Source organism: Mobula hypostoma, chromosome 10 (assembly GCF_963921235.1).
Source record: "Mobula hypostoma chromosome 10, sMobHyp1.1, whole genome shotgun sequence".
In the NCBI taxonomy this organism is placed as follows: Eukaryota; Metazoa; Chordata; class Chondrichthyes; order Myliobatiformes; family Myliobatidae; genus Mobula; species Mobula hypostoma.
The window spans coordinates 30,303,794-30,330,897 of NC_086106.1; the positions used below are offsets into that span (position 1 = coordinate 30,303,794).

Below are 27,104 nucleotides of genomic sequence, written 5' to 3' on the forward strand. Positions count from 1 at the left end.
ACGTATTTCATCTTTACCCGGCGCAGTCTTTCCTGTTTTATCTAGTGCCTTTCTTAATTCTCCCATGCTGAAAGGGACATCTTGCACACCATCAAGGTTAGTTTTCCTACACAAGGCCTCCATATTTTATGCTTTTGTTCTCTCTCTACCTCTTCTTCCCTTCTCAGACAAATTATCGGAACTATGTACCATAACAAAAGTGTTTGCCAGCAACTCTGCCTTTTCCTTATTTGTTACTGCAGTCACATTTCCATCAACCAGAACTGGGTATCTCCACTCTCTCCTGTCCCCTCACATTCTTTTTATCATCCCCCACACCTCTCCTACTTGAGTTGTGTTTCCGATTGAATCACAATACTTTCTCCAGTGCGTCCTTTTAGCATGTCTTATTGTCCTCCTTACTACTGCCTGACCTTGTTTGTACTGAATCATATGTTGGAAGTTATGAGTTCTTTTAACCAGTTTAAATGCCTTATTTCTATTTCTCACTGCTTCCTTACAATTATCATCCCACCATGGTATTATTCTCTTCTTTATTCTGCCTTTACTTTTAGGAATGGATTCTAATGCAGCTGATATTATACCTTGTTTTAATATGCTGTCAAGTGTTTCTATGTCCATTCCATCACTGACCTGACTTAAATATCTATCACTTTTTCCCAGAAATTTCTCCCAATTGGCTTTCTCAAGGATACATTTCCCACCTGTATTCTTTGTGACCAATGAGGTAGAAATATTTATCTTGCACCAGATTGGGTAATGATCACTCCCTACAGTTCCTTCTTGGTACACTAACCAATCACACACTGATGCAATGGAGTTTGATACTAATGTAAGATCAAGCACAGATTCTTTCCCTGTATTAACATCAATTCTAGTACTACTGCCATCATTTAGGCACACTAAATACTTCTCATCTAGCAACTCCTCTATTACCCAACCATTGATGTCTGTTCTGTCACTCCCCCATAACACATTATGTCCATTAAAATCACCACACCAAACAACATTACTACTATTCTGCCCTTCTATCTCCTCAAGCTTGTTTAACTCTAGTCTTTTGCATAGATTATAATAATTCACAATCACCAACTCTTTCCTTTCAGCCCATACTTTTACTACCACATACTCTTGTTCACTTCCTATACCTAGTATTCTATAAGGAATACCTTGCTTTACATAAGTTGCACATCCTCCTCCTCCACCCTCTCTCCTGTCTCGTCTTACTGCCTCAAAACCGTATAAAACAAAATATAAAGTAGGTTTTAACCAGGTCTCCTGGATACACACAACATCTGGCTTTTCTCTCCTACTCGCTATAAACTGCTTGAAACCTTGTCCATTAGCAATCAGGCTTCTTGCATTCCATTGAAGAAGTAGCATTATTAGTAATATCAACCCACACATACTGTCTCTTGACTTGACTGTACCTTGAGTTCATCGTTTACTTCTTCCCATTTTAATCCTATCACACCCGAATGGTGCTCTGCAGCTTTCACAATAATCTGAATCCTTTCAGTTTTAGATTTGATCTCCGACGTTGCATTTACCACTCCTGTTATAAAGGTCACCAAGTTCTTCTTCTCTATCCACGCATTCTTCTTATCTTGCCTTTCTTTAGCTGCCGCTTGCTCTTTGCTACACCCTCCCTCATTCATTTTCTTCTGTCGTGCCAACTTGACTGCCTCAGCATAAGAGACTTTTTCCTTCACCTTTATCTGCTGCACCTCCACCTTCACATCCCCAGTATGCTACACTATGGTTACCTCCACAATTACAGCACTTTGGTCTGACTCCCTCTCCACATTTTCCATATTCATGTTCCCCACCACACCTTGCACATCTTCTCTTTCCTTTGCACACTTTGGCCACATGCCCAAACTCCTGGCAATTGAAACATCTCATAGGTTTTGGTATATATTCTCTTACATTGTATCTTAGAAATCCAAAATATAACTCCATTGGAGGCACCTTATCCTTAAATTCTACCATAACGGTTTCAGTCTCCCTTTTCTCTGCTCCCCTTGTCATTCTTTTCACACTCTTCACCCTCACCCTCAAGTTCTCCACTAGCTCCTTCATATTAACACTGAGGGGAACCCCAGAGATCATCCCTCTGCAACCATTGACCCTTTGTGCTCCAACTCTTACAACCCTGGACACTTTGACTTTCCCAACATGAGTCACCTTCATTGCCTTCTCCATCTGCTCTACAGTTTTACATCCTATCAGCAGGTTTCCATCTACTAAAATTCTCGCATGGCTCACTTCCCCAACTTGTCCTCTAATGATTTCTGTTAGCTTAAGCGGATCGATTTTCTTTATTCCCCCTTCTCCCTCAAATCTTACTACTACATTTAGCAATTTTGCCCTCGGGCCCTTCTCCTCAACTTCTCTTCCCTCACTTTCCGATTCACCTACACTAGACCCGCCTCCTTTCTTTCTCTTCCGACCCATCATCTTCCTGTACTTAATCCCTCTCCCCACCTCTTCCCACTCACACTCCGTGCTATTGCTGTCACCATCAGTCTCCCTCCCTGCCATCCTATCAGAGTTTGCAAGGAACCGTGTAAGAATATCGTTCCGGACCTATACAGGCCGTCGGTCAGTATTCCCACAGAATGTCCCCCACAATACCCCAACAGTATGGCCCGCCACCACCAGCAGTTCCTGGCCGCTGCCAGCACAGCACAACAAATTCCCGCCTGGCTCTCAAAAGCCAGCCAGTACAGCTGCGTTGAAGTAGCTGCTGACATTTCCATATAAAACAATGGCCTGGTTTTGAGTCATGTGGCTTCGGGGTTCCCGAATGGCACCTTGCTTACCCAGGTGTCTCCGCGCTTCAGAAGTCCCTGACGTTGCCCTACCGATCAAGTGCGCGTGCGTGGGGATGGGGGGGTTTGCACCCGTTCCGGAACACTGCGCATGCGCCGAGTGGACGACTGGCTCTGTATGGTCTGCAGCAGGTAGGAGCGGGGTTCCGGGAGGGGGTTCATCTCATCGGCGTCCACCCCGCCCCCGGGCTGAGCGACAATTGCAGCGAGCTCCGGACCCAGTGCGGGACAACCTCGGCCCTTTGCCCCTCTCAGTCTCACGATCCGCACTCGGACACCGGGAAATTTTTCTTCCGAGGAACGAAGCAGCTGCGCCATTTCTGCGGCGCATGCGCCTCGGCGGGACATTATCGGATGGAAGGGAGTCTCGTCCTTGTCATTTTCTGGGTGTAGAGACAGTCCTGGGTGACACTTCCAGCCTTTTCCCACCAGGACTCGTTAGCAAGTGCCGGCGGAGTGAATGAGAGCGGGAGCATCTCTCGGACACTGCCGAGTTACAGTTATCTAAATGCAAGGATGAGGAACTCGGAACAATAATAGAGCTCCCGAGTTAATCTCGACTGAAGAGTCTGTTTCAGCCACTGAGAATGTCATCTGGCGCTGCAGAGCGAAAAAAAATCCTTGCATCAGCTTTAGTTCTTCAGACAATCCTTTGTTCTACCCCCTATTGTTCTATTGTTCTATATCCTATTGTTCCATAAACCCATAAGACACGGGCCATTCGGATCTGCCTTTCCCTGATAGCTGATTTATTATCCTTCTCAACGCCATTCTTCTGCCTTCTGCCCGTAACCTTTCAGGCCCTGACTAATCAAGATCCGATCAACCTGAGCTTTAAAGATACACAATGATTTGGCCTCCGCAGTCATATGTAGCAATGAATTCCACAGATTCATCAACCGCTGGCTAAAGAAATTTCTCCCCATCTATATTCTAAATGGACATTCCTGTCTCTGAGGTTGTGCCCTCTGGTCCTGGACTCTCCCACAATAGGAAACATCCTCTGCACATCCACTCAATTTAGGCCTTTCAGTATTCCATAGGTTTGAATGAGAGTCTCCACATTTTTCTAAACCCCAGTGTGTGCAAGCTCAGAGCCATCAAATGCTGTTCGTACGTTAAGTCCTGGAGTCATTCTCGTGAACCTTTTCCAGACCTTTCCAATGCTAGCATTTAATTTCTTAAATAATGGGCCCAAAACTGCTCTCAATGCTCCAAGTGCAATCTGACAAATGCCTGACAAAGCCTCAATATTACATCATTCCTTTTATATTCTGGTGTTGTCAAAATGAATGTTAACATTGCATTTGCCTTCCTCACCTCCGACTCAACCTGACCTGCAAGTCAGCCTTTAGGGAATTCTACACAAGGACTCCCAAGTCCCTTTGCACCTCTGAATTTTGAATTTTCTCGTCATTTAGAAAATAGTCTGCGCCTTTATTTCTTCTGCCAAAGTGCATAACTTTACACGTCCCTACCACTTATTCCATTTGCCACTTGCTTGCCCATTCTCCCAGTCTGTCTAAGTCCTTTTGCAGGCTCCCTGCTTCTGCAGCACCGCCTGTCCCTCCACCTACATCTACAGACCCGGCCACAAGGCCGTCAATTCCTTCTTCCAAATCATTTAAATTGAATGTGAAAAGAAGCAGTTCCCACTCCAGACATCAGCAACAAATCAGGAAAAGGCCCCTTTCTTCCTTGTCTTTGCCTCCTGCCAGTTCGCCAACCTTCTATCCATTCTAGTCGTGGTGAGACCATTCTCTCTGGATACATAATGACATCAAACACTGTTGTCCTGAGTAACTAATGCTCTGTAGCTTGGACATCACAGAACTGCCACAGTTTAACAATCTCCAGTGAGAAAGACCAATATCCTCCCTTCATATTCATTGGCATTGCATCACTGTCAAACACCCAGGAGGGAAGGGGTCAGAATAATTAGAAAGTCTCCAGGATCAGTCATGTCATGTGATTTGCTCTGTGCAGTGGAGCGGGACCTGCCCAGAACTAGAAATAATTTCAACGGAGACAAACTGAGCCAAGTTTCAGATTGAACATGGGCAGAATTGTCTATTCTGTTACAGACAATAAAACAGACAGAGAATTTGATGGTCAGTCTAGGTGCCTGATTCGTTCCCAATTCCTCCAGCTTGTGTTGAACCTCACTGTAACAGTGTAATGTCAGAGTTTACCTTAGAGAGTAAAATAATCTCGTCTCAAGTGTTGTTCTTCACCCATTCATGTCTTTTGTAAATCTTTTCGCAGGTTAGAAACGGCAAAGGATTTGTGTACAGGAATCTCAAACACAACAACCTGTCAGTTCTGCTGCCCAGATATATAAAGAGAGACCTGATTTTACATTGTAACACCAGTATTTCTGCTGTTGATTGTCGAAGGTGAATATGGCTTTCTCCCAGATCAAAATGTGCTTTGTCTTTAAAGTGAAGTTTTCTGTTCAAATTCAGTGAAAGCCACTGGAACCGGGGCGCTGAGATCACCCAGCATTTGTTCCCCAGAGATCAGTTCTTCATCTGCATTGATTGTGCGAGGAATTCACTACGTCTGTCATCAGCCTTGATGAATTGATATCAGGGAGATATCATTCATCTGCTGTCAGTGAGGGAAGGGATTCACTCACTCAACCCACCCACTGACACACCATTGGGTTTACACAGTGGAGAGGTCATTCACCTGCTCTGAGTGGGGGAGGGATATATTCAGTTATCCAGCCTGAAGATCCATCAGCAAGTTCACACCGTAGTGAGAGTGTTCACCATTTCCATCAGTGAGAATAGATTCACTCGCTCAACCCTCTGCAGACACACCAATGTGTTCACAACAGAGAGAGGTCATTCAACTGTTCCATGTGAGGAAAAGGATTTCCTAATTCATACCATGTGATGAGTCACCAGAGAGTTCACCTTGAGGAGAGGCCGTTCTCCTGCTCAGACTGTGGAAAGGCATATATTCGGTCATTCGATCTCCGGAGACACCAGCGAGTTCACACCGGGGAGAGGCCGTATATCTGCACAGAGTGTGGGAAGGGATTCACCCGATCATCCTACCTACAGGCACACCGGTCAGTTCACACTGGGGAGAGGCCATTCACCTGCTCAGACTGTGGGAAGGGATTCACTCGGTCGTCCGCCCTACAGACACATCAGTTAGTTCACAGTGGGGAGAGACCATTCATCTGCTCAGACTGTGGGAAGGGATTCACTCGATCATCCTACCTACAGACACACCAATTAGTTCACAGTGGGGAGAGACCATTCATTTGCTCAGACTGTGGGAAGGGGTTCACTCACCCATCTCGCCTACAGACACACCAGAGAGTTCATACTGGGGAGAGACCGTTTATCTGTTCCGTCTGTGGGAAGAGCTTCACTCGGTCATCGGATCTGCTGACACATGAGCGATTTCACACTGGTGAGAGGCCGTACGTCTGCTCTGATTGTGGGAAGGGATTCACCCGGTCATCTGATCTGCTGACGCACCAGCGAGTTCACACTGGGGAGAGGCCATTCACCTGCTCAGATTGTGGGAAGGGATTTACTCAGTCATCTCAACTGAAGATACATCAGCGGGTTCACTCTGGGGAGAGGCCATTCACCTGCTCAGACTGTGGGAAGGCATTTACCCACCCATCCCACTTGCAGAAACACCAGCGAGTTCACACAGGGGAGAGACCTTTTATCTGCTCTGTGTGTGGGAAGAGCTTCACTTGGTCATCTGATCTGTTGACACACCAGCGAGTTCACACTGGGGAAAGGCCATACACTTGTTCTGAATGTGGGAAGCATTTCAGTCGATTGTCCCATTTGCAGACACACCAGACAGTTCACACTGGGTGGAGACCATTTACCTGCTCTGAATGTGGGAAGGGATTCACTCGGTCATCCCACCTACAGAGACACCAGTCAGTTCACACTGGGGAGAGGCCATTCACTTGCTCAGTCTGTGGGAAGGGATTCACTCAGTCATCTGACCTACTAACACACCAGTCAGTACACACCAGGGAGATGCCATTCACCTGTTCAAACTGTGGGAAGGGATTTTCTCTGTCATCTCAACTGAAGGTACATCAGCAAGTTCACACTGAGGAGAGGCCATTTACCTACTCTGAATGTGGGAAGGGGCTCACTCAATTATCCCACCTTGTGAAGCACCTCCGAGTTCACACTGTGGAAAAAGTTTAAAGCAGTTGCAAGTTGGATGTTTAAGCACCCCTGCTGAATTCAGAGACAAGTTCAAAAGTGACCGCTGACGTCAGACTGTGTAATGATCGCTGCTGTTCATCACACCCTGGTGACTGGGCCGTGGAGGAGTTTCTTCTGATGTTCACCTCTATTGCGATTGGACTTTAATATCCTGGTTCTGTTACAAATAAATCAGGTCTATTTTAAATGCTGTGTCGGGTACTTAGTTAATATACAACACACCCAGTGAACAGTAGGGTGTCAACTTAACTCAGCTAGTCCCCGTCCATGTTTCTGTTCCACGACTCTCCTTTCAAATCCATCCCTGATGCTCACCTCTTGCTCTGCCTCCTTCAACAGGACCCCACCACTAAGCACATCTTTCCCTCTCCACCCCTCTCTGCTTTCCGCAGGGATCAGTCCCTCCACGACTCCATGATCCACACATCCCTCCCCACGGATCTCCCACCCGGCACTTATCCCTGTAAGCGTAAGTGCTACACCTCCTCTCTTGCCACCATTCAGGACCCCAAACAGTCCTTCCAGGTGAGGCAACACTTCAATTGTGAGTCTGTTGGGGTCATCTATTGCATCCGGTGCTCCCGGTGCGGCCTCCTCTACATCAGTGAAACCTGACGCAGATTGGGGGACCGCTTCGTCGAGCACCTCTGCTCCATCCACCAAAACAGGATCTCCCGGTAGCCACACACTTCAACTGTGCTTCCCATTCCCATTCAGGTATGTCCATCCATGGCCTCCTCTGCTGCCATGATGAGGCTAAACTCAGGTTGGGGGAGCAACACCTCATATACCATCTCGGTAGTCTCCAGCCCCTCTGCCCTCTCCCCAGCTGCCTATCACCTCCCTCATGGTTCCGCCTCCTACTACCCATTGTGTTTCCCCCTATTCCTTCTTCACCTTTCCTGCCTATCACCTCCCTGCTTCTCCTCCCCCACCCCTTTATCTTTCCCCTTACTGGTTTTTCACCTGGAACCTACCGGCCTTCTCCTTCCCACCCTCCCCCCACCTTCTTTATAGGGCCTCAGCCCCTTCCCTCTACAGTCCTGAGGAAGGGTTCTGGCCCGAAACGTTGACTGATCGTTTCCACAGATTCTGCCGGACCTGCTGAGTTCCTCCAGAGTGTTGTGAGTGTTCCTGTGGAGAGATGGTCACCACTCTATGGGTGAAGAGGTGTCACTTGAGTTTCCCGCACGTCTTCCTGCAGACTGAAAGAGAAGAAGACTAGCTACCTGCGGTTATCTCGTCATGCTCCTCAACTCTCAAATCTCTGGGCCGACAAAAGAATTGGTTGTTAACCTCCTTATTCCCTGCTCTTTACAACATTACGGGTCATTTGCAGTGCTTTCAGTGGGCTGCGTCTCCCACAGCTGGTTGTTACAATACGCCACTGTCCTCTGAGGTCTGAAGGTGAGTGGGGAATCGTTAGTTGGATGTTGAGTGGGGCAGGTGATGAGTTAGCCCAGGGCAGGGTATAGGGCTCTGGACAGTGGTTGGGGTAAGAGCATATGACGATGAAGGATGAAATCAGAGCAGGAGCTGTGACAACCAAAGGCAGAGTAACCACATTTGGAAGCTGATTGACAGAAAAAAAAACGCAAACAACAGGAATTCTGCAGATGCTGGAAATTCAAGCAACATACATCAAAGTTGCTGGTGAACGCAGCAGGCCAAGCAGCATCTATAGGAAGAGGCGCAGTCGACGTTTCAGGCCGAGACCCTTCGTCAGGACTAACTGAAGGAAGAGTGAGTAAGGGATTTGAAAGCTGGAGGGGGAGGGGGAGATGCAAAATGATAGGAGAAGACAGGAGGGGGAGGGATAGAGCCGAGAGCTGGACAGGTGATAGGCAAAAGTCTCCCTCCCCACTGATCTCCCTCCTGGCACTTATCCGTGTAAGCGGAACAAGTGCTACACATGCCCTTACACTTCCTCCCTTACCACCATTCAGGGCCCCAAACAGTCCTTCCAGGTGAGGCATCACTTCACCTGTGAGTCGACTGGGGTGATATACTGCGTCCGGTGCTCCCGATGTGGCCTTTTATATATTGGTGAGACCCGACGCAGACTGGGAGACTGCTTTGCTGAACATCTACGCTCTGTCCGCCAGAGAAAGCAGGATCTCCCAGTGGCCACACATTTTAATTCCACATCCCATTCCCATTCTGACATGTCTATCCACGGCCTCCTCTACTGTAAAGATGAAGTCACACTCAGGTTGGAGGAACAACACCTTATATTCCGTCTGGGTAGCCTCCAACCTGATGGCATGAACATTGACTTCTCTAACTTCCGCTAGGCCCCACCTCCCCCTCGTACCCCAGCTGTTACTCATTTTTATGCACACATTCTTTCTCTCACTCTCCTTTTTCTCCCTCTGTCCCTCTGAATATACCTCTTGCCCATCCTCTGGGTCACCCCCCCCCCCGTCTTTCTCCCTAGGCCTCCTGTCCCATGATCCTCTCTTATCCCCTTTTGCCTATCACCTGTCCAGCTCTCGGCTCTATCCCTCCCCCTCCTGTCTTCTCCTATCATTTTGCATCTCCCCCTCCCCCTCCAGCTTTCAAATCCCTTACTCACTCTTCCTTCAGTTAGTCCTGATGAAGGGTCTCGGCCTGAAACGTCGACTGCGCCTCTTCCTATAGATGCTGCTTGGCCTGCTGCGTTCACCAGCAACTTTGATGTATGTTGACAGAAAAAAAAATGGTTGACTTTGTGACACACGGGCTGCCTAATGACTTTGAGTGTGTTGGTGATGGGAGCTTCCTGTGTTCAATTGTATGCTGAGTTCTAATGAGAATACTGACTGGATTGGTGCCATTTCACGGAAGGAAGGCAATGCTTGTAAAAGCATTGTTCTTACCCAGAGAGCTCTGAGCTTAAGAATTCACCGTCGCTGTGAATCAAGTATGCAGGTGAGTGTCCAAAGTCGTGCTAAAAGGCACTCAGTGGACAAAAGATTCAGGACGTTTGGCAGCAGAGGGTTTCCAGGCTGGAACCGAGGGTGATGCGACCAAAATGATAGCTCCGAGTTTATCCCCAGATTATAAATTTCTAACATATCTTTCAGACAAGTAGGTAAGCGATTTTCTGCCAATTGAAGTGGAACATTGAGATAAGGTACAGTGCCAAAACCAGCTGATGTCCATACCTTGATAGATGACGAGAATAGTTGAGACCATCCTAAAAGAAGGCACTGGGTCCATCTTCCAGTGAATTAAAATGTCATTTAGAACTGCATGGAGAAAATCTCCTTCTAGCATCACTTTTGGTTCTTTAGTAAGTCACTTTTGTTGAACGTTATCTGGTTCTGGAACCTACTGCCAAGTGAGACTATTGTTTCTTCTATTCTGTCTAAGTGTATAATGATAATAAACACCTCAGTCTTGGGGAACAGGAGTCCTGTAGCATCCATACCTCAAAAGGTCCTCACATTGACAGTCTCCAACAAGAAAGTCCAATCACCTGCCCTTGATATTCTTTGGCATTGCCATTACTGAGCTCATCACGGTCAATCACCTCAGGGTCACAGTGATCAGAAAATCTCCAGGAGCTGCCCTGTGAATACTGCGTGCTCCCGCTAGAGCAGTGGGACATGTCCAGACTGTTAGGCTACAGCAGTGGGTAGAGACACAGTGAGCAAGATCACAGATAATTGACAGGCTGGATTGACCCATTATGATACAGACATGTAGACAGTCAGAGAATTTGATGGTGAGCTCAAATGCCTAAACTGTGACTACAGAGAAGATGAGGATTTGTTCTCTTAATTTGTGTAGAGCCTCTCTCTAACAGTGTGATGTCAGAACGCAGCTTGGAGACTAAACCTGTCTCCTCTGAAATGTCCATCCTTCACCTAGTGACGTTATTTGTAGACTTTTTACAGGGTAGAAAAAACGAAGGATTTATTTGCAACAAAGTCAAACTCAAGAACGTATCAGTTCTGCTATGAATATCAGTTCACCAACGGTTGAAGAATACCATCGATCTTGGGACGTGGTGGTAGAGATGCTACATTGCATCTTGATAGACAGCATACAAGTTATTAGCAATAGAACACAGTTTATGGGTAAGATTTGCATGACACAAACTGGAGATAAACCTTATAAATTGTCTTCCAAGTTATTGAAGGAGTGAACAATATTTCCTTGGTAATAGACCATAAGTCATAGGAGTAAAATTAGGCCATTTGGCCCATCAAGTCTGCTCTGCCACTTAATCATGGCTGGTTTATCCCTCCTCAGCCCCACGCTCAGCCTTCTCTCTGTAACCTTTGATGCCATGTCCAATTAAGAACCAATCAATCTCTGTCTTAAGTACACCCAACAACCTGGCCTCCACAGCTGCCTGTGGTAATAAATTCCACAAATTCGCCACCTTTCGGCTACAGAAATATCTCCACACCTGTTTTAAATGGACACCCCTCCATCCTGAGGCTGTGCCCTCTTGTCCTAGACTCCCCCACCATGGGAAACATCCTTTCTACACCTACTCTGTAAAGGCCTTTCAACATTTGAAATGTTTCAATGAGATCCTCACTCATCCTTCTAAATTCCAGCGAGTACAGACCCAGAGCTATCAAACATTCCTCTTACGATAACCCTTTCATTCCTGGAATCATCCTTCCGGACCTCCTCTGAACCTCTCCAATGCCAGCACATCTTTTCTTAGATGAGGAGCCAAAAACGGAGGCCTCGCCAGTGCCTTATAAAGCCTCAGCATCACATCTTCGCTCTTGTATCCTAGACCTCTTGAAATGAATGCTAACGGGGCATTTGCCTTCCTCACCGCTGACTCTACCCGCAAGTTAACCTTTAGGGTGTTCTGCACAAGGACTCCCAAGCCCTTTGCATCTCAGATTTTTGGATTTTCTCCCTGTTTAGAAAATAGTCCACACATTTATTTCTACTACCAAAGTGCATGACCTTGCATTTTCCAACATTGTATTTCATAATACTAGTATATCAGTTGATGATCATTGGTAAAGAAGGCATATCTCATCACAACTAGGAACGTGCTTTTACTTTGTATCTGAAATCAAGTTCTATGTTTTTAAATCTCATTTGAACCCATTCGATTCAGTGCCCTGTTAACATAGCAGCATATCTTTCACAGACGCTCAGCTGCTTGAAGTATGCGAGGGATTCACTTCTTCATCTGCCTGCTGATGCACCGGAGAGCGCGTAGCAAGGGAAAATATCAACCTGATGGCATGAACATTGACTTCTCTAACTTCCGCTAATGCCCCATCTCCCCCTCGTACCCCATCCGTTATTTATTTATATACACACATTCTTTCTCTCTCTCTCCTTTTTCTCCCTCTGACTATACCCCTAGCCCATCCTCTGGGTTTCCTCCCCCACCCCTTGTCTCCCTGGGCCTCCTGTCCCATGATCCTCTCATATCCCTTTTGCCAATCACCTGTCCAGCTCTCGGCTCCATCCCTCCCCCTCCTGTCTTCTCCTATCATTTCGGATCTCCCCCTCCCCCTCCCAGGTGAAGTGACCTCACCGATCACCTGGTCTCTGACAACTTGCGGCCGCTCTTCCTTCAAACTTTATTTACTTGTGTACCAGGACAACAGTCCAGTCCCCGTCACAGAACTGTTCCGAAACTTCAGCTCAGAGTTGTCACTTTCATATGGATATTGACCAACTGAAATCTTGTGAAGCTTCTAATTCCTTATTTGCAGATATATAACCCCAATCATGATACATTCTGACAGGTTATATTAAGCAGCAAAGCTGCATGGTCCTAGATTTAATCTGACCGCAAGCGGCAAGTAATATCTTAGTTTGTGTTGGAGTGATTGTCCGATGGAAAGTGCTTCTCACTCCTTCACTACCGTCCTTGGCATGTCTGTCTGCTCATGTCCTCGGTGACTGTGTTGTACAAAGAGGAACTACTCCTCCAAGGGAGACCGAAAGGCGCCGCTGAGATGGAGGAGAGAACAGTGAACAAACTGGAGAATGGGCAGGTAAAGGGGAGGAGGTAGATTCAAAGATAGGTAAATGGCGCTGGCCCAAGTGGTTAAGGCGTCGGTCTAGTGAAGGTCGCTAGTTCGAGCCCCAGCCAAGGGAACGTGTTGTGTCCTTCAGCAAGGCACCTAACCACACATTGCTCTGTGACGACACCAGTGCCAAGCTGTATGGGTCGTAATGCTCTTCCCTTGGACAAAATCGCTGAGAGGAGAGGGGAGACTTGCAGCATGGGCCCTGGAAACCTTTCAAAGCACAAATCCATGGTTTCACAAGACTAACGTATGCTTAAGAAGAGGAGACACATGGTAGGTAGGGGGGCAAACTTGAGGAAGAGCGTTGTGGGAGGGAATGGACAAACCAGATACCGGGGATGTGTTGAGATGGGAGTTGTGACTCATTGACGGGGAATAGAGAAAAAGGGGAGTCCCAGAGATGTCAGTGGAGTGGCCCAGAGATCTGAGGAGATAGTGGACGACCCAGAGGATGGAAGGTGGTAAATCAGACGGAAGAATTGGACGAACTAGAGATAGTGAATTGGGAAGGGGGCGATTCAGGGGTGGGGAGGGAAACGGTTCAATAAATAGACGTGGGGAGGACAGAAGGCATGAAAGGTAGGAGGATGGAATGGAGCCCAAGACGGTGGGGGTTGGGTCGGAGGGACCAAAATCAGTTGGAGGAGGAAAGGGAGTGACCTAGAGACGGGATAGTGGGGGAGACCTAGAGGTGGTGAGACGAGGTAGCGGTGACCTGTATATGGATGAACGGGTCAAAGATGTGGGGGGGAACGGTTTGACCTCGAGAGGTGAGGTTGGCAGGGAATGACAAAGAGTAGGGGGAGACGGAAAGGGAGAGACCAATAGACAATAGCAGGTTGGAAGGGAGCGACCTGTTGATTGTGGAAATGGGGGAAACTGGCTAAGTAAAGAGGGGAGGGAACGAGGGCCCTTCCCAGAGAAGCAGGTCAGGGGGACGAGAAGGAGATGGGGATGCAGGAATAGCGTCAAGATGGAGCGGGGAGGAGAGGTAGGTCAGGGCAGATAGGGGAAATTGCAAGGGTGTGATCCAGCGAATGGGTGGAAGTGGAGGTGTGACCCTTATACGACGATAGGCGGAAAGGGGGCGACATAGAATGGGAGATATGTGCTGTCTTCCCAAGCACTTACTGCTCCATAATCCAAAGATCGGTTACATTTGAGTGCTGGTGAACGAATCGTAACAGCAAAACTGATATGTTGTGTCTGAGATTCAAATACACAAATCCTTTGCCTTTTCACCCCGCAAAAGCGAGGCGAAGTTAAGATGGCACTAAATGGCGACACCTTCGCTTGCTTCTTCGCGAACAGCTTTATTTCTATCTTATTCAGTTTGGGGGATTCTTTTGAAGACCCTGACCTGGAGTTACACTCTGACTTCGGTTCTTTGCGGGAATGCGACCCGCTCTCAGGGCTTTTTGATACCCCAGGGACGCGGCCTGGGAGACTAGTGCGCCTTCAGAGTTCCGGGATTTCGTGGCGCTGGGGACGGGCTGATTCTAGGCCGGTGGCCCCTGTCTGAAGCGTCGCGGGAGAACACGGAGCATCGGGTTAGCTGCCGGGGGTTGTGTGTCCGGAGAACTGCGCCTTTCTGGGGCCGACTCTCCGGGCGCGGTGCTCGGAAGAAGCGCCGCAACGAACTTTTAACACTGTAAATCAGCGGGTTGTTTTGTTATGTCTCCCCTCTCGTTGTGAAATGCGGGCGTCTCTTTTCCCTTATTAGGGAGAGAGAGAGAGAGAGAGCTTGTGGTGTGTTGAATTACCGGGTGAACAAGTCTGTGTCTTTACTGATGCTTTGATGCATGTTTGAGTGCTCGGTGGGGGGTGCTGATGCTTTTTGTTGGTGGGAGGGGGGTCGTTGCTTTGTTGCTGCTTGTGCGTGGGACAGGGGAGTTGCGGGGGGGGGCTTTGAGGTTCTAACGTTTAACTGTCATTCATTCTTTGAGGCACTCTCTGTTTTCGTGGATGTTTGTGAAGAAAAAGAATTTCAGGATGTGTATTGTATACATTTCTCTGACATTAAATGCACCTATTGACCTACTGAAAAATATATTTACAAAAGTCATCAATGAGAGAAGCACACACTTCAGCTGACGTAATTTTAGCTCTATGGTGAACTGTGACACCTTACTGTTACAGGAAGGTTCAACCCAAATTGGAGGAACGACTTTAATTGGACATCGATCAGGGATCCACGCACAATATTAAGTTCTCTGACCGGCTTCGTGTCTGTATCAGAATGGATCATTTCTGCCCGTCATTAATCTGTCACCTCATTCACTTTGTCGCTCTCCATCGGTAATATTTCAAGTTCTGGGCTTGTCTCTTGGCGCTACAGAGACTGCTCCTGAAGACCCTTCAATAATTCTGAGCCTACCCCCAGGGGGTTGACGACGGTGAACTCACCGGTGGCAATCCCAGTGAATGCAAAGTGGAAGTGATTAGACTTTTCTCGATGGCGATAGTTAATTTGCGGCACTTTTACCATGTGAAAGCTATAGGCCACGTGCTACCACGGACAAAAGTGCTTGATGTCAATACGTACCCAGAAAAAAAATCATGTTCACAGGTAGAAAGGTCCGGAATCAGAGGAGGTCGAACAGAGATGATCTTTTAAAGGGCCGGTGCTGATGTAAACATTTTGTTTACTCTACTTGAAATTTGAATTGACTGGAAGGTAGACCCAGTACTGTCGTTTAGGCCTCAGTCTCAACTATATTATCTACATGTTTATTCTGCACAGCAGACCTAATCCAATGTTTGCCTTGTGCTCCAATTCATGCATGAAATCAGTAATCCACTTGTCCGAAATCTGCCTTCGATGATCTTCTTCTGTGGTCAGCTCGGAACTATATATTTTATTCCGAGTTCTAAATCCTTGCATTTAGATAGTTGGAGTGTCTGGGGGGGTCCACAAGCTCTCATTCCCTCCTCCTGCGCTTCCAGACACGCCCTATGGACTGGCAGGGAAAGTGCTGGAAGCGTCATCCGTGATGGCTTCAATTCCCAGAAACCACTACGAGCCAAAAACTTGTCTATCACAAAGTTGTTTGCCCTGTTGCCGCCCTGAGTCCTTTTCCCTCCCCGTACACTCTTTCCCCGCCAATTCCTTTAACTCCAAAATCAGCACTGTGCTGGCCTCCCTGCTTTTGACCTTCCTCCACTGAGCATCTATTCAGAATGTTCGTTCATTCTGCTCTCAAACTTTGAAGGACAGGGGTGCATTGCAACTACTGGGCTGACAGCCCTCAGTTAAATTTACCTCCAACACTGAAAAGAACAGGGAGTAAGGAATTAGGAACCCGGGTATACTTCCTCGACCCAGCGGCTTGGGGCATGAGGAACCTTTGGGACAAAACGTCAGTGAACTTGTCTTCTTCTTCAGTGTGCAGAATTCCATGGAGGAAATTCAAGGTAAACCTCCGCGGCCGCAGGGTGAGGACCACTTGGAACTTGTCATCACGGGGAGAGTGGGCGCTGAACAGCAGCGATGGAGTTAATAGCTCTGGCGAGGAACAGATGCACGGACAGGGACCAGCTGGGCCGAGTGGCCTCCCTACTGTACGTTATGTGTGTGGCCGAGACACCAAGCACCCGAGGCACAGGATTTGAAATGGAACTTGCTCATTTGCCACAGAGCAACAATATTAAACACTGGTCTAATTCAAGGCTAACAACAGCAGAACAACCCCTCCAATGCTCAGTGACCAGGGTTCGGTCCCGAGGGTGGTGAGCTGCCGCAATAACGGCAGAATCTGACATCAGCAGTCCGCCAGGAGCCTGCAATCGGATTTGGCCACCAGTATGTTTAAAAAAATTAACATAGCGTCTTTGAACTTCTTCCCTGATGTGAAATCGTTGGTTTTCCAGGGGGTGGGAAAATCAAGTAAATCACGCGTCTCTCTTTGGTGTGAACTCGCTGGTGTTTCACGAGGTGGAGTGACTGAGAGAAACCCTTCCCACGCTCAGAACGGAGGTACGACTACTCCGCTGTGTGAACTCACTGGTGTTTCAGCGGGTCAGATGGCTGAATGAATCTCTTCCCACACTTGGAACAGATGAACGGCCTCTCTCCAGTAAGAATTCTGTGATGTGCCCTGAGGTTGGACACAGGTGAATGGTCTCTCTGTGGCGTGAACTCACTGATGTCTCGTCAGGCTGGATGGTCGAGTATATCTTCTCTCACACAGAGCAGCTGAACTGCCTTTCCCCGGAGTGAACTCCCTGGTGTATCAGTGGGTAGTATTGACGAAGTAAATCTCATTGCTCACACAGGACAGGCGTGTGGCCTCTCGGTGTGAACGCACTGGCGCTCTACGAGGTGAGATAACTGAATGAATCCCTTCCCTCGTTCAGAGCAGGTGAGCGGCCTCTCCCGAGAGTGAGCTCGCTGGTGTCTGAGAGCGTGGTACGAGTGGGTGAATCCCCTCCCACACAGAGAACAGGTGAATGGCCTCTCTCCCGTGTGAACTCGCTGGTGTGCCAGCGGACGAGACGACCGAGTGAATCCCTTCCCACCGTCTGAGCCGGTGTGAACTCACTGGTGCATTATCAGATCGGATAAATTATCAGGGGAAGGGGCTAGATTTCCACGATAAAGATTGTTAAAGTGTGGCACTTTTGTGATGTGAATGTTATACGTCACTTGCTACCAAGGACAAATGTGTTTGGTATCAGTACGTTCCCAGAGAGAATGGGAAAAGACATGTTCTCCCGGGTAAAAAGATCGGAACCAGACTGGTATTGGTCCATGGCATAACAATGATTGGGGACACCTGCCATACACAAATCCTTCTTCGTTGTTACACTGTAAAAAATGTTTACAAAACACGTCAGAGGGTGAAGGATAATATTTCAGCTGATATAATATTAGTCTCTCTGGTGATTGCTGACATCACACTGTCACAGTGAGGGTCAACACAACTTGGAGAAATAACTCATCTTCCAACTGGACACAGTTCAGGCATTCGGACAGAGCGTCACATTTTCCGTCCTCCTGTGTTCTCAGAATGGGTCACTTCGCCCTTTCTCGGTCCGTGACTTGGATCAGTTTGCCTCTGTCCGTGTCCCACACACCGCATGGTATGTACAAAGCTGCTTCTGGCGAATCTCTACATTATTACGACTTTTGCGCAGTACTGTATTTGTCAACGTGGAGCAGAGAGCGAGTTTGTAAATCTGATGGGAGAAAACAATGTTAGGAATGGCGAGGGTGGGGCGCCGCGGGAGGAGCGGCGGAGAAGGAGTGCTTGGGGCGGGGACTAAGCGGGTGCAGACACACCCGGCCCGGAGACACCAGGCAAGGTCATTTGATCCCAAACAATTGGTTTATTCATCATTACAGGATGTCCCTCTGGTGTTTCTTGCTCCTTCATCTCAATGTATCTATTCAGAACATGAGTCGGGGGGGGGGCGGTGTCTGAAGTTATCCAAACTGGTTCAGGAGCCTGACGATGCGGAAGGGGCGGCCCACAAGTAGGTGTGAAGCTGGAAGGAAGAGCAAGAGGAACCAGGGAGAGGAGGGAATGTGAGGTGGGGGCGTTATTGGAATTGGGGTGAAATGGGTGGGGGGTGCGCGGCCGGGAGCTGAGGCTGGAGGGGCGACTCTGAGATATTGAGCAATGGGGTAACCTAGAGACAAGTGGGGGTTGGCAGGGTGGGGGGAGGGAGAAATTACAGACCTGGAAAACGGAGAAAGGGACGACCCAGAAACGCGGGGCTGAGGGAGAAAAGTGACCCAAACATGGGGGAAATGGTGATGGGGAAGAGGGCAACTCAGAGAGGGGGAGAAGGGAACAGGGCACCCCACTTACGAGTTATGGGGTGGCGGCTGGGGAGGAAGGGGAGAAAGTGGGGAACCCGATGGCAGTTGAAAGGATCAGCGGGGAAGGGGGCCAGGGACGACCAAATGACAGGGAATGTCGACACGCGACGGCAGGAAGAGGCAAACGGCGCCTTAGAAAGGAGGGGAGGGTTTGAAGGGAAGGGGAGAGATCTAGAAAGGGGAAGTTGGGGAGAGACCCTAATGCAGGGGAAGGTGTGAGGTGAAGGGCAGATGGGGATAGGGGGCAACCAGACATCGGTGGTAATAAGGAGAGAGGGAGGAAGGAATTTACCCTGCAAAGGGGTGTGGACCTCAGAGATTTCAGGATGCAAAGGCTGAAAGGGGAAGAGAACGACCAGTAGATGGGGTGGGGGTGGGGGGAGGTGGGATTAAAAAGACCCAGTGATTGAGGAAACTAAGCTGGTGACACAGAGACGATTGAGGGGGTGGGTATGTGGGAAGGGGCAACCCGGGAACCAAATAAGTGACCAAGAAAATGGGGTGATGTCAGATGAGAAGGGGTAGATGATGCAAGGGGGCAAGCCAGAGATGGGCGGAGGGAGGGGTGATCCAGGGAAAGGGGGGGACGACTCAGACAGAGCATTGGTGGAAGGGGGCGTCACAGAGACCATGGAAAGGTGGTGCTAAAGAGGAGGTTTAAGAGGGCGATGTAGAGGCAGGGAATGGGGGGAAAGAAAGAATCCTCACGTGGGAGGGGGCAGGCGGTGATCTAGAGAGGAGGGAGGGGCGATCAAAACACAGAGGAGCTAGTAAGGCGGTGACAGAGACGGGGGGGGCACGGAGACTGAGTGGTAAAGGGGCGAACCAGAGACAGAAGGGGGAAACCAGGACCCAGGAAGGGAATAGTGAGGGGAGGGGGGAACGATCCAGAAATGGGAGGGATGGGCGGGGATTTGGGATGGGGTAAAGCATGGACCCAGAGGTAGGAGACGGGGAGGAAGAGGGTTACTTCGAGAAGTGGGTAACATTTAAACCGGTGGGGGTAGGGGGAATGATGGGGTCGGGTGGACCCCGACGGGTACGACCCAGAAACTCGAGGCAGGGGAGGGCATGTGGTAAAGAGGAGGAAGGGAATATATTAATAGGGAAACCCAGAGTTGCGGGAAGGGGGCAACACAGTGATAAGGTAAGAGTTAGTGTGTTAGCCCAGGGTCAGGGTAGGTGAGGGAATGGGGAAGAGGGCGTCCTCATAAATGGGAGGAGAGTGTAGAAGAAGGGGGAGATCCAGACAGGGACTGCGGGGGGGGGGGGGGGGTTGTGGAGATACCACAGAGGAAACCGGTGCTCTCAAAAAAAACATTGTTGCACGTCTCAAGTTTGCAAAAGACCACTTGGATGTTCTACAATGCTTCTGGGACAATGTTCTGTGGACAGATGAGACAAAAGTTGAACTCTTTGGCAGAAATGCACATTACTATGTTTGGGGGGAAAGGGCACTACACACCAGCACCAAAACCTCATCCCAACTGTGAAGCATCACGGTTTGGAGCTGCTTTGCTGCCTGAGGGCCTGGATAACTTGCAATCATTGACAGAACAATTAATTCAAAATTGTATCAAGACAATTTAGAGGAGAATGTCAAGGTAGCAGTCCATCACCTGAAACTTAATCGAAATTAGATAATGGAACAAGACAATAATTTGAAAGACAAGGGTAAACATTCAACAGAAGGGTTTAAAAAGAATAAAATTTGTGTTTTGGAATGGCCAAGTCAAAGTCCTGACTTAATCCTACAGAAATGTTGTGGTAGGACCTAAAGCAAGCAGTTGGTGTAAGGAAGCCCACCAACATCCCAGAGCTAAAGCAGTTTTGTAAGGAGGAATGGCCTAAAATTCCTCCAAGCTGATGTGCAGGATAAATCAACAGTTACCAGAAATGTTTGGTTGAAGTTATTGCTGTACAAGGGGGTCACACCAGTTACTGAAAGCAAAGGTTCACACACTTTTTCCAACAAATACATGTAATATTGGATCATTTTTCTCAATATATAAATGAGCAAGTATAATGTTTTTGTGATAATTATTTAATTTGGGTTCTCTTTATCTATTTGTAGGGCTTATGTGAAGTTGGAGACAACACTTACTGTGACCCCAAAATGATTGTCGGTGGTGAACTCTGAAATGGCAATGCTAATCAAGTAAAATTTATTGTCATTTAACTCTATGCATGTATGTAACGTATATAACCACATAATGTATATGGAAAAGAGATGTTTCTGCAAGTCAGGGTGTAAAGCACAATAGTACACATAACACATGATAACTTACGGATAAAACCTACAGATGTATCACAGATAAATAACAAACAAAGGTGCATTAATATTAAATATTGTAAGGTACTGAACAGATTAACCAGTGATACTTTGAATGCGATGCGGTAGGGAGTTCAGAAGCCTAATGGCCTGGGGGGAAAATGTTTTTCATCCTGACCATTCTTGTTTTTGTTTTGAATATTAAGGCTGGGTGATGAGATTTTCTTGAGACTGTAAATGTGTGGAACTTTTGTGGTGTGAATACTACAGGGTCACTTGTTTCCCCAAAACAGAGGTGTTTGCCATCATTGTGCACACAGACAGAATAGAGGAAACAGTGGTCTGCACTTGGTCAAAGGATCCAGAACCAGATAACATTTAACAAAGGTGATCTGCTAAAGAACTAAAAGTGATGTAAGAAGATTTCCCCATGCCATTCTAAATAGCATCTTAATTCACAGAAAGTTGTACCCAGTACTTTCTTTTGAGACACGGTCTCAACTATTCCCATTATTTACTGAGTTATCCACATCAGCTTGGTCTGGACATCAGACCTGATCTCAATGTTTCACTTCAATTGGTAGAAAATCGATTATCTACTTGGCTGAAAGATACGTTAGAAATTCATTATGCAAAATAATTACACAAATATTCTTTTTCCAACTCCCAATTCTTTAGATCATTTCTGTGCTGATGAAAACACGCTCCTACCCACCACTGAATGTCCGGTGCCTTTTGTTCACTGGGGGCATGTACGTCGTTCAGCACAACTTTGGACTTTGAGCACCTGCGCATTCGAGTCACACTGAAATTAAATTCTGACGCTCAGAGATTAAGAATAGAGCAATTCAAAGTGTTCACAAGCACTGTCTCCCTTCTGCCAAGTGGCACCAATCCATTTTTTATTAGAGCTCAGCATGCAATTTAACACAGCAAGCTCCCACAAGCAAGAAACTCAATGTCAACAGTGAAAGTCAACCAAATTAGTTTCTCTAACAATCAGGTTCAAAATATTGCAACTCTGTCATTCATTGGATCCCACCCCCCACTCTATATCCCTGCTCCTCATCTCAAGTTCTTACCCCTACCACCATCCAGAGTCCAAAACCCTGCCCTGTACTGAGCTGTCTCTGGTTTCTGACCCTGCTCCATTAAACATCCAACTAATGGTACACCATTTCTGCATTGGCACAGCCCAGCTGTGGGAGACCCAGGACATTGAAAAGAGCAGGGAGTAAGGAGGATAACAACCAATGTCAGTCTTCCTCAGCCCAGAGACTTGAGGGACAAAGAGAATGCAAGACAACTACAGACAACTGAGCTCATCTTCTTCTTCAGCCTGCAGAAAGTCAAGGGAAACCTCTTCACCCAGAGAGTGGTGGCCATTTGGAACCTGTCATCACAGGGACAATAAGAAGTGAGCAGCAGGGAGGCATTTAAAAGGACTGTCATGGAACAGAAACATGGGCAGAATTGGATCATAACTGTACACTGCGTGTGTTGTAGGTTCACTAAGTACCTGAGACAAAGTTTAAAATAGAGCTCATTTATTTGTAACAGAACCAGGATATTAAACTCCAATCGCAATAGAGGTGAACATCAGAAGAAACTCCTCCCAGGCCCAGTGACCAGGGTGTGATGAACAGCAGCAATCATTACACAGCCTGATCTCAGCAGTCACCTTTGAACTTGTCTCTAGGTTTGGCAACTGTGATGGTTAACTATCAGCTTGCATCTTAATAAATTTTTCCCTAGTGTGAATTCGGCTGTGCTTCATAAGGTGGGATAATTGAGTGAAACCCTTCCCACAATCTGAGCAGGTGAACGGCCTCTCCCCAGTGTGAATTCGCTGATGTACCTTCAGTTGAGATGACTGAGTGAATCCTTTCCCACAGTCTGAGCAGGTGAATGGCATCTCCCCAGTGTGAACTGACTGGTGTGCCAGTAGGTCAGATGACCGAGTGAATCCCTTCCCACACTCAGAGCAGATGAATGGCCTCTCCCCAGTGTGGATTGACTGGTGTGCCTGTAGGTGGGATGACCGAGTGAATCCCTTCCCACATTCAGAGCAAATGAATGGCCTCTCCCCAGTGTGAACTGACTGATGTGTCTGCAGGTGGGATGACCGAGTGAATCCTTTCCCACATACAGAGCAGGTGAACGGCCTCTCCCCAGTGTGAACTCGCTGATGTACATTCAGTTGAGAGGACTGAGTGAATCCCTTCCCACATTCAGAGCAGATGAATGGCGTCTCCCCACTGTGAACTGACTGGTGTGTCTGTAGGTGGGATGATCGAGTGAATCCTTTCCCACATTCAGAGCAGATGAATGGCCTCTCCCCGGTGTGAATTCGCTGATGTACCTTCAGTTGAGATGACTGAGTAAATCCCTTCCCACAGTCTGAGCAGGTGAATGGCCTCTCCCCAGTGTGAACTGACTGGTGTGTCTGCAGGTGGGATAACTGAGTGAATCCCTTCCCACATTCAGTGCAGATATACGGCCTCTCCCCAGTGTGAACTCGCTGGTGTGTCAACAGATCAGATGACCGAGTGAATCCCTTCCCACAAACAGAACAGATAAATGGTCTCTCCCCAGTGTGAATTCGCTGGTGTCTCTGCAGGTGGGATGGGTGAGTAAATGCCTTCCCGCACTCAGAGCAGATGAATGGCCTCTCCCCAGAGTGAACTCGCTGATGTACCTTCAGTTGAGATGACTGAGTGAATCCCTTCCCACAGCCTGAGCAGGTGAACGGCTTCTCCCCAGTGTGAACTCGCTGGTGTGTCAGCAGATCAGATGACCGAGTGAATCCCTTCCCACAATCAGAGCAGACGTACGGCCTCTCACCAGTGTGAAATCGCACGTGTGTCAGCAGATCCGATGACCGAGTGAAGCTCTTCCCACAGACAGAACAGATAAAGGGTCTCTCCCCAGTGTGAACTCGCTGGTGTGTCTGTAGGTGAGATGGGTAAGTAAACGTCTTCCCACAGTCTGAGCAGATGAACGGTCGTTCCCCAGTGTGAACTAACTGGTGTGTCTGTAGGTACGATGACCGAGTGAAACACTTCCCACATTCTGAGCAGATGAACGGTCTCTCGCCAGTGTGAACTGACCGGTGTGTCTGAAGGTAGGATGATCGGGTGAATCCCTTCCCACATTCAGAGCAGATGTACGGCCTCTCCCCAGTGTGAACTCGCTGGTGTCTCCGCAGTTCGGATGATCGAATATATGACTTGCCACAGTCGGAGCAGATGAATGGCCTCTCCTTGGAGTAAACTGGCTGGTGCCTCATCATGCCAGATGAATTAGTGAATCCCTCCCCAGACATGGAAGAAATGAATGGCCTCTGTTCCTTCTGAACTTGCTGGTGTGTCTGCAGGTGGCTGAGTGAGTGAATCTCTTCCCACATATGGAAATGGTGAACTGTCTCGCTCTGCTCTGAACTCGCTGATGTATCTTCAGGCTGATGACTGAGTACATCCCCTCCCACACACAGAAATGGTGAATGGCCGTAACCCAGTGCGAACTCACTGTCAGGGGGCTGAGTGAGTGAATCCATTCTCACACTGAGAGCAGGTGAATGATATCTCCGTTATCAATTCCCTAGAAATTGATCAAGTCAGATGTCAGTCATCGAGAATCCGTCGCACAAACAATGCAGTTGATGAACTGATCCCTAGTGAACAACACCACAACAGATTCTGCAGGGGCTGGAAATCCAAGGCAACACGCACAAAATGCTGGAGGAACTCAGCAGGCCAGGCAACATCTATGGAAATGAATAAACAGTCGGTGTTTTGGGCCAAGACCCTTCTTTAGGACTGGAAAGGAAGCGGGAAGATGCCTGAATAAAAAGAGTTGGAGGGAGGGAAAGGAAAACTAGCCAGAATGTGAGTGGTGGGTGGGAAGGCAAAGGGCTGGAAAAGAAGCAATCTGATTGGAGAGGAGAGTGGACCATAGGTAAAAGGGAGTTCCCAGCACCCTGGTTCCAGTGGAGTTCACTGAATTAAAGCAGAAAACTTCATTTCTGAGACAAAGCATGTTTCCATCTTGGACAAAGAAAATATCTGGTCACTCCTTAAATATCTGGGCAGACACAGAACAGGCATGTTGTTGTCTCTGTGATTCCCGTACATAAATTCCTTGCTGTTTCTGTCCTGTAAAAAGATTTACAAAAGACATCAGTGGGTGAAGGACAGCATTTCAGATTAGACAATTTTAGTCCTTGCAGTGAGATCTGACATCACACTGTTACAGTGAGGTTCAACACAAGTTGGAGGAACAATTTGTCCTGTAAGGCAGCCAGACTGACCATCAAATTCTCTGACTGTTCGATTATCTGCATCCGAATGGACATTTCCGACCATCATCAATCTGAGATTTCACTGAGTTTGTCTCTCTCCACTGAAATTATTTCTAGTTCTGGGCAGGTCCCACTCCACTGCACACAGCACATCACATCACATGACTGATCCTGGAGACTTTCGAATTACTCTGACCCCCCTCCCCTCGCAGGTGATTGACAGTGAAGCAAAGCCAATGAACATGAACGGAAGGGCATTGGTCTTTCTCACTGGAGATTGTTGATATGTGGCACTTTTATGATGTGAAAGCTACAGGACATTAGGTGATATACTGCGTCCGGTGCTCCCAATGAGGCCTTCTATATATTGGTGATACCCGATGCAGACTGGAGACCGTTTCGCTGAACACCTATGCTCTGTCCGCCAGAGAAAGCAGGATCCTCTGGTGGCCACACATTTTAATTCCACGTCCCATTCCCATTCTGACATGTCTATCCACGGCCTCCTCTACTGTAAAGATGAAGCCACACTCAGGTTGGAGGAACAACACCTTATTTTCTGTCTGGGTAGCCTCCAACCTGATGGTATGAAAATTGACTTCTCTAATTTCCGTTAATCCCCCACCTCCCCATCATACCCCATCCGTTATTTATTTAGTATTATTAGTATATTTTTTTCTCTCTCTTTTTCTCCCTCTGTCCCTCTCACTATACTCCTTGCCCATCCTCTGGGTTCCCCCCCACCTCCTTTTCTTTCTCCCTGGGTCTCCTGTCCCATGATCCTCTCGTATCCCCTTTGCCAATCACCTGTCCAGCTCTTGGCTCCATCCCTCCCCCTCCTGTCTTCTCCTATCATTTCGGATCTCCCCCTCCCCCTCCCACTTTCAAATCTCTTAATCTCTTACTAGCTCTTCTTTCAGTTAGTCCTGACGAAGGGTCTCGGCCTGAAACGTCGACTGTACCTCTTCCTAGAGATGCTGCCTGGCCTGCTGCGTTCACCGGCAACTTCGATGTGTGTTGCTTGAAATTCCAGCATCTGCAGATTTCCTTGTGAGGGCATTAGTTATCCAGGACAAGGGTGTTTGATGTCATTACCCAGAGAAAACGGGGCAAAAGATGTCCTCATGGTTACCAGCATGGAAAGGAGATTGACTCACTGGCAGGAGGAAAAGAGTGGGAATAAAGGGGGCCTTTTCTGGTTGGTAGTTGGTGACTAGTACAGCATTTTCCATGGGCTGTGCTGGGGCCGCTGCATTTGGAATGTTATCAGTGACTCAGATGACCCAAGTGACAGCTTTTATGGGCAGGTTTGCAAAAGACACAAGGATAGGTGGAGGGGCAGATAGTGCTGAGGAAGCAGGGGGTCTGCAGAAGGGCTTAAGACAGATTGTGAGGATGGAAAAATGACTGGTAGTTGGAATATAGTGTAGGGAAGTGTATTGTCATGCACATTGGCAGGCAAGGAAAATGGCACAGACTATTTTCTAATTGTGGAGAAAAATCCAAATATCAGAGGTGCAAAAGGACTTGTGTAGGATTCCCTAAAGGTTAATTTGTAGGTTGATTTGTTAGTTAGGAGGGCAGACTACCATTCATCTCAAAAAAAACGATAATATGAAGACTATAATAAGACTATAATGCAAAAA

At 47.7% G+C, this 27,104-nt stretch overlaps 2 protein-coding genes and 1 long non-coding RNA gene across 4 annotated transcripts in view; 2 read left to right on the forward strand and 1 right to left on the reverse strand.

Annotated features, from left to right (window-relative positions):
- The first annotated feature begins 2,934 nt into the window (after positions 1-2,934).
- Positions 2,935-7,241, forward strand: LOC134352796 (zinc finger protein 585A-like). The gene is made up of 2 exons (XM_063060269.1): positions 2,935-2,966; positions 5,100-7,241. Exon 2 carries the CDS (start codon positions 5,735-5,737, stop codon positions 7,031-7,033), a length of 1,299 nt encoding a protein of 432 aa, XP_062916339.1. The 5' UTR covers positions 2,935-2,966; positions 5,100-5,734; the 3' UTR covers positions 7,034-7,241.
- Positions 7,242-18,067: 10,826 nt separating this feature from the next.
- Positions 18,068-22,466, forward strand: LOC134352825 (uncharacterized). 2 transcript variants are annotated; one of them, XR_010019472.1, is made up of 3 exons: positions 18,068-18,144; positions 20,961-21,044; positions 22,353-22,466. It is a non-coding gene; the product is annotated as an uncharacterized LOC134352825 (long non-coding RNA). The 2 variants fall into 2 exon arrangements; XR_010019471.1 differs by lacking the exon at positions 18,068-18,144 and adding an exon at positions 18,352-18,366.
- A 46-nt stretch (positions 22,467-22,512) lies between these two features.
- Positions 22,513-27,104, reverse strand: part of LOC134352475 (uncharacterized) — a 52,709-nt gene continuing 48,117 nt past the window's right edge. The window contains exon 16 of the mRNA XM_063059753.1: positions 22,513-24,742. Coding sequence (XP_062915823.1) covers positions 22,876-24,742 — 1,867 coding nt within the window. The 3' untranslated portion in view covers positions 22,513-22,875. The remainder of the gene's footprint in view (positions 24,743-27,104) is intronic.

Bases quoted from the DNA above. Each gene is read 5' to 3' on its own strand.
- LOC134352796 (XM_063060269.1), top strand. From the start codon at position 5,735: ATGAGTCACCAGAGAGTTCACCTTGAGGAGAGGCCGTTCTCCTGCTCA.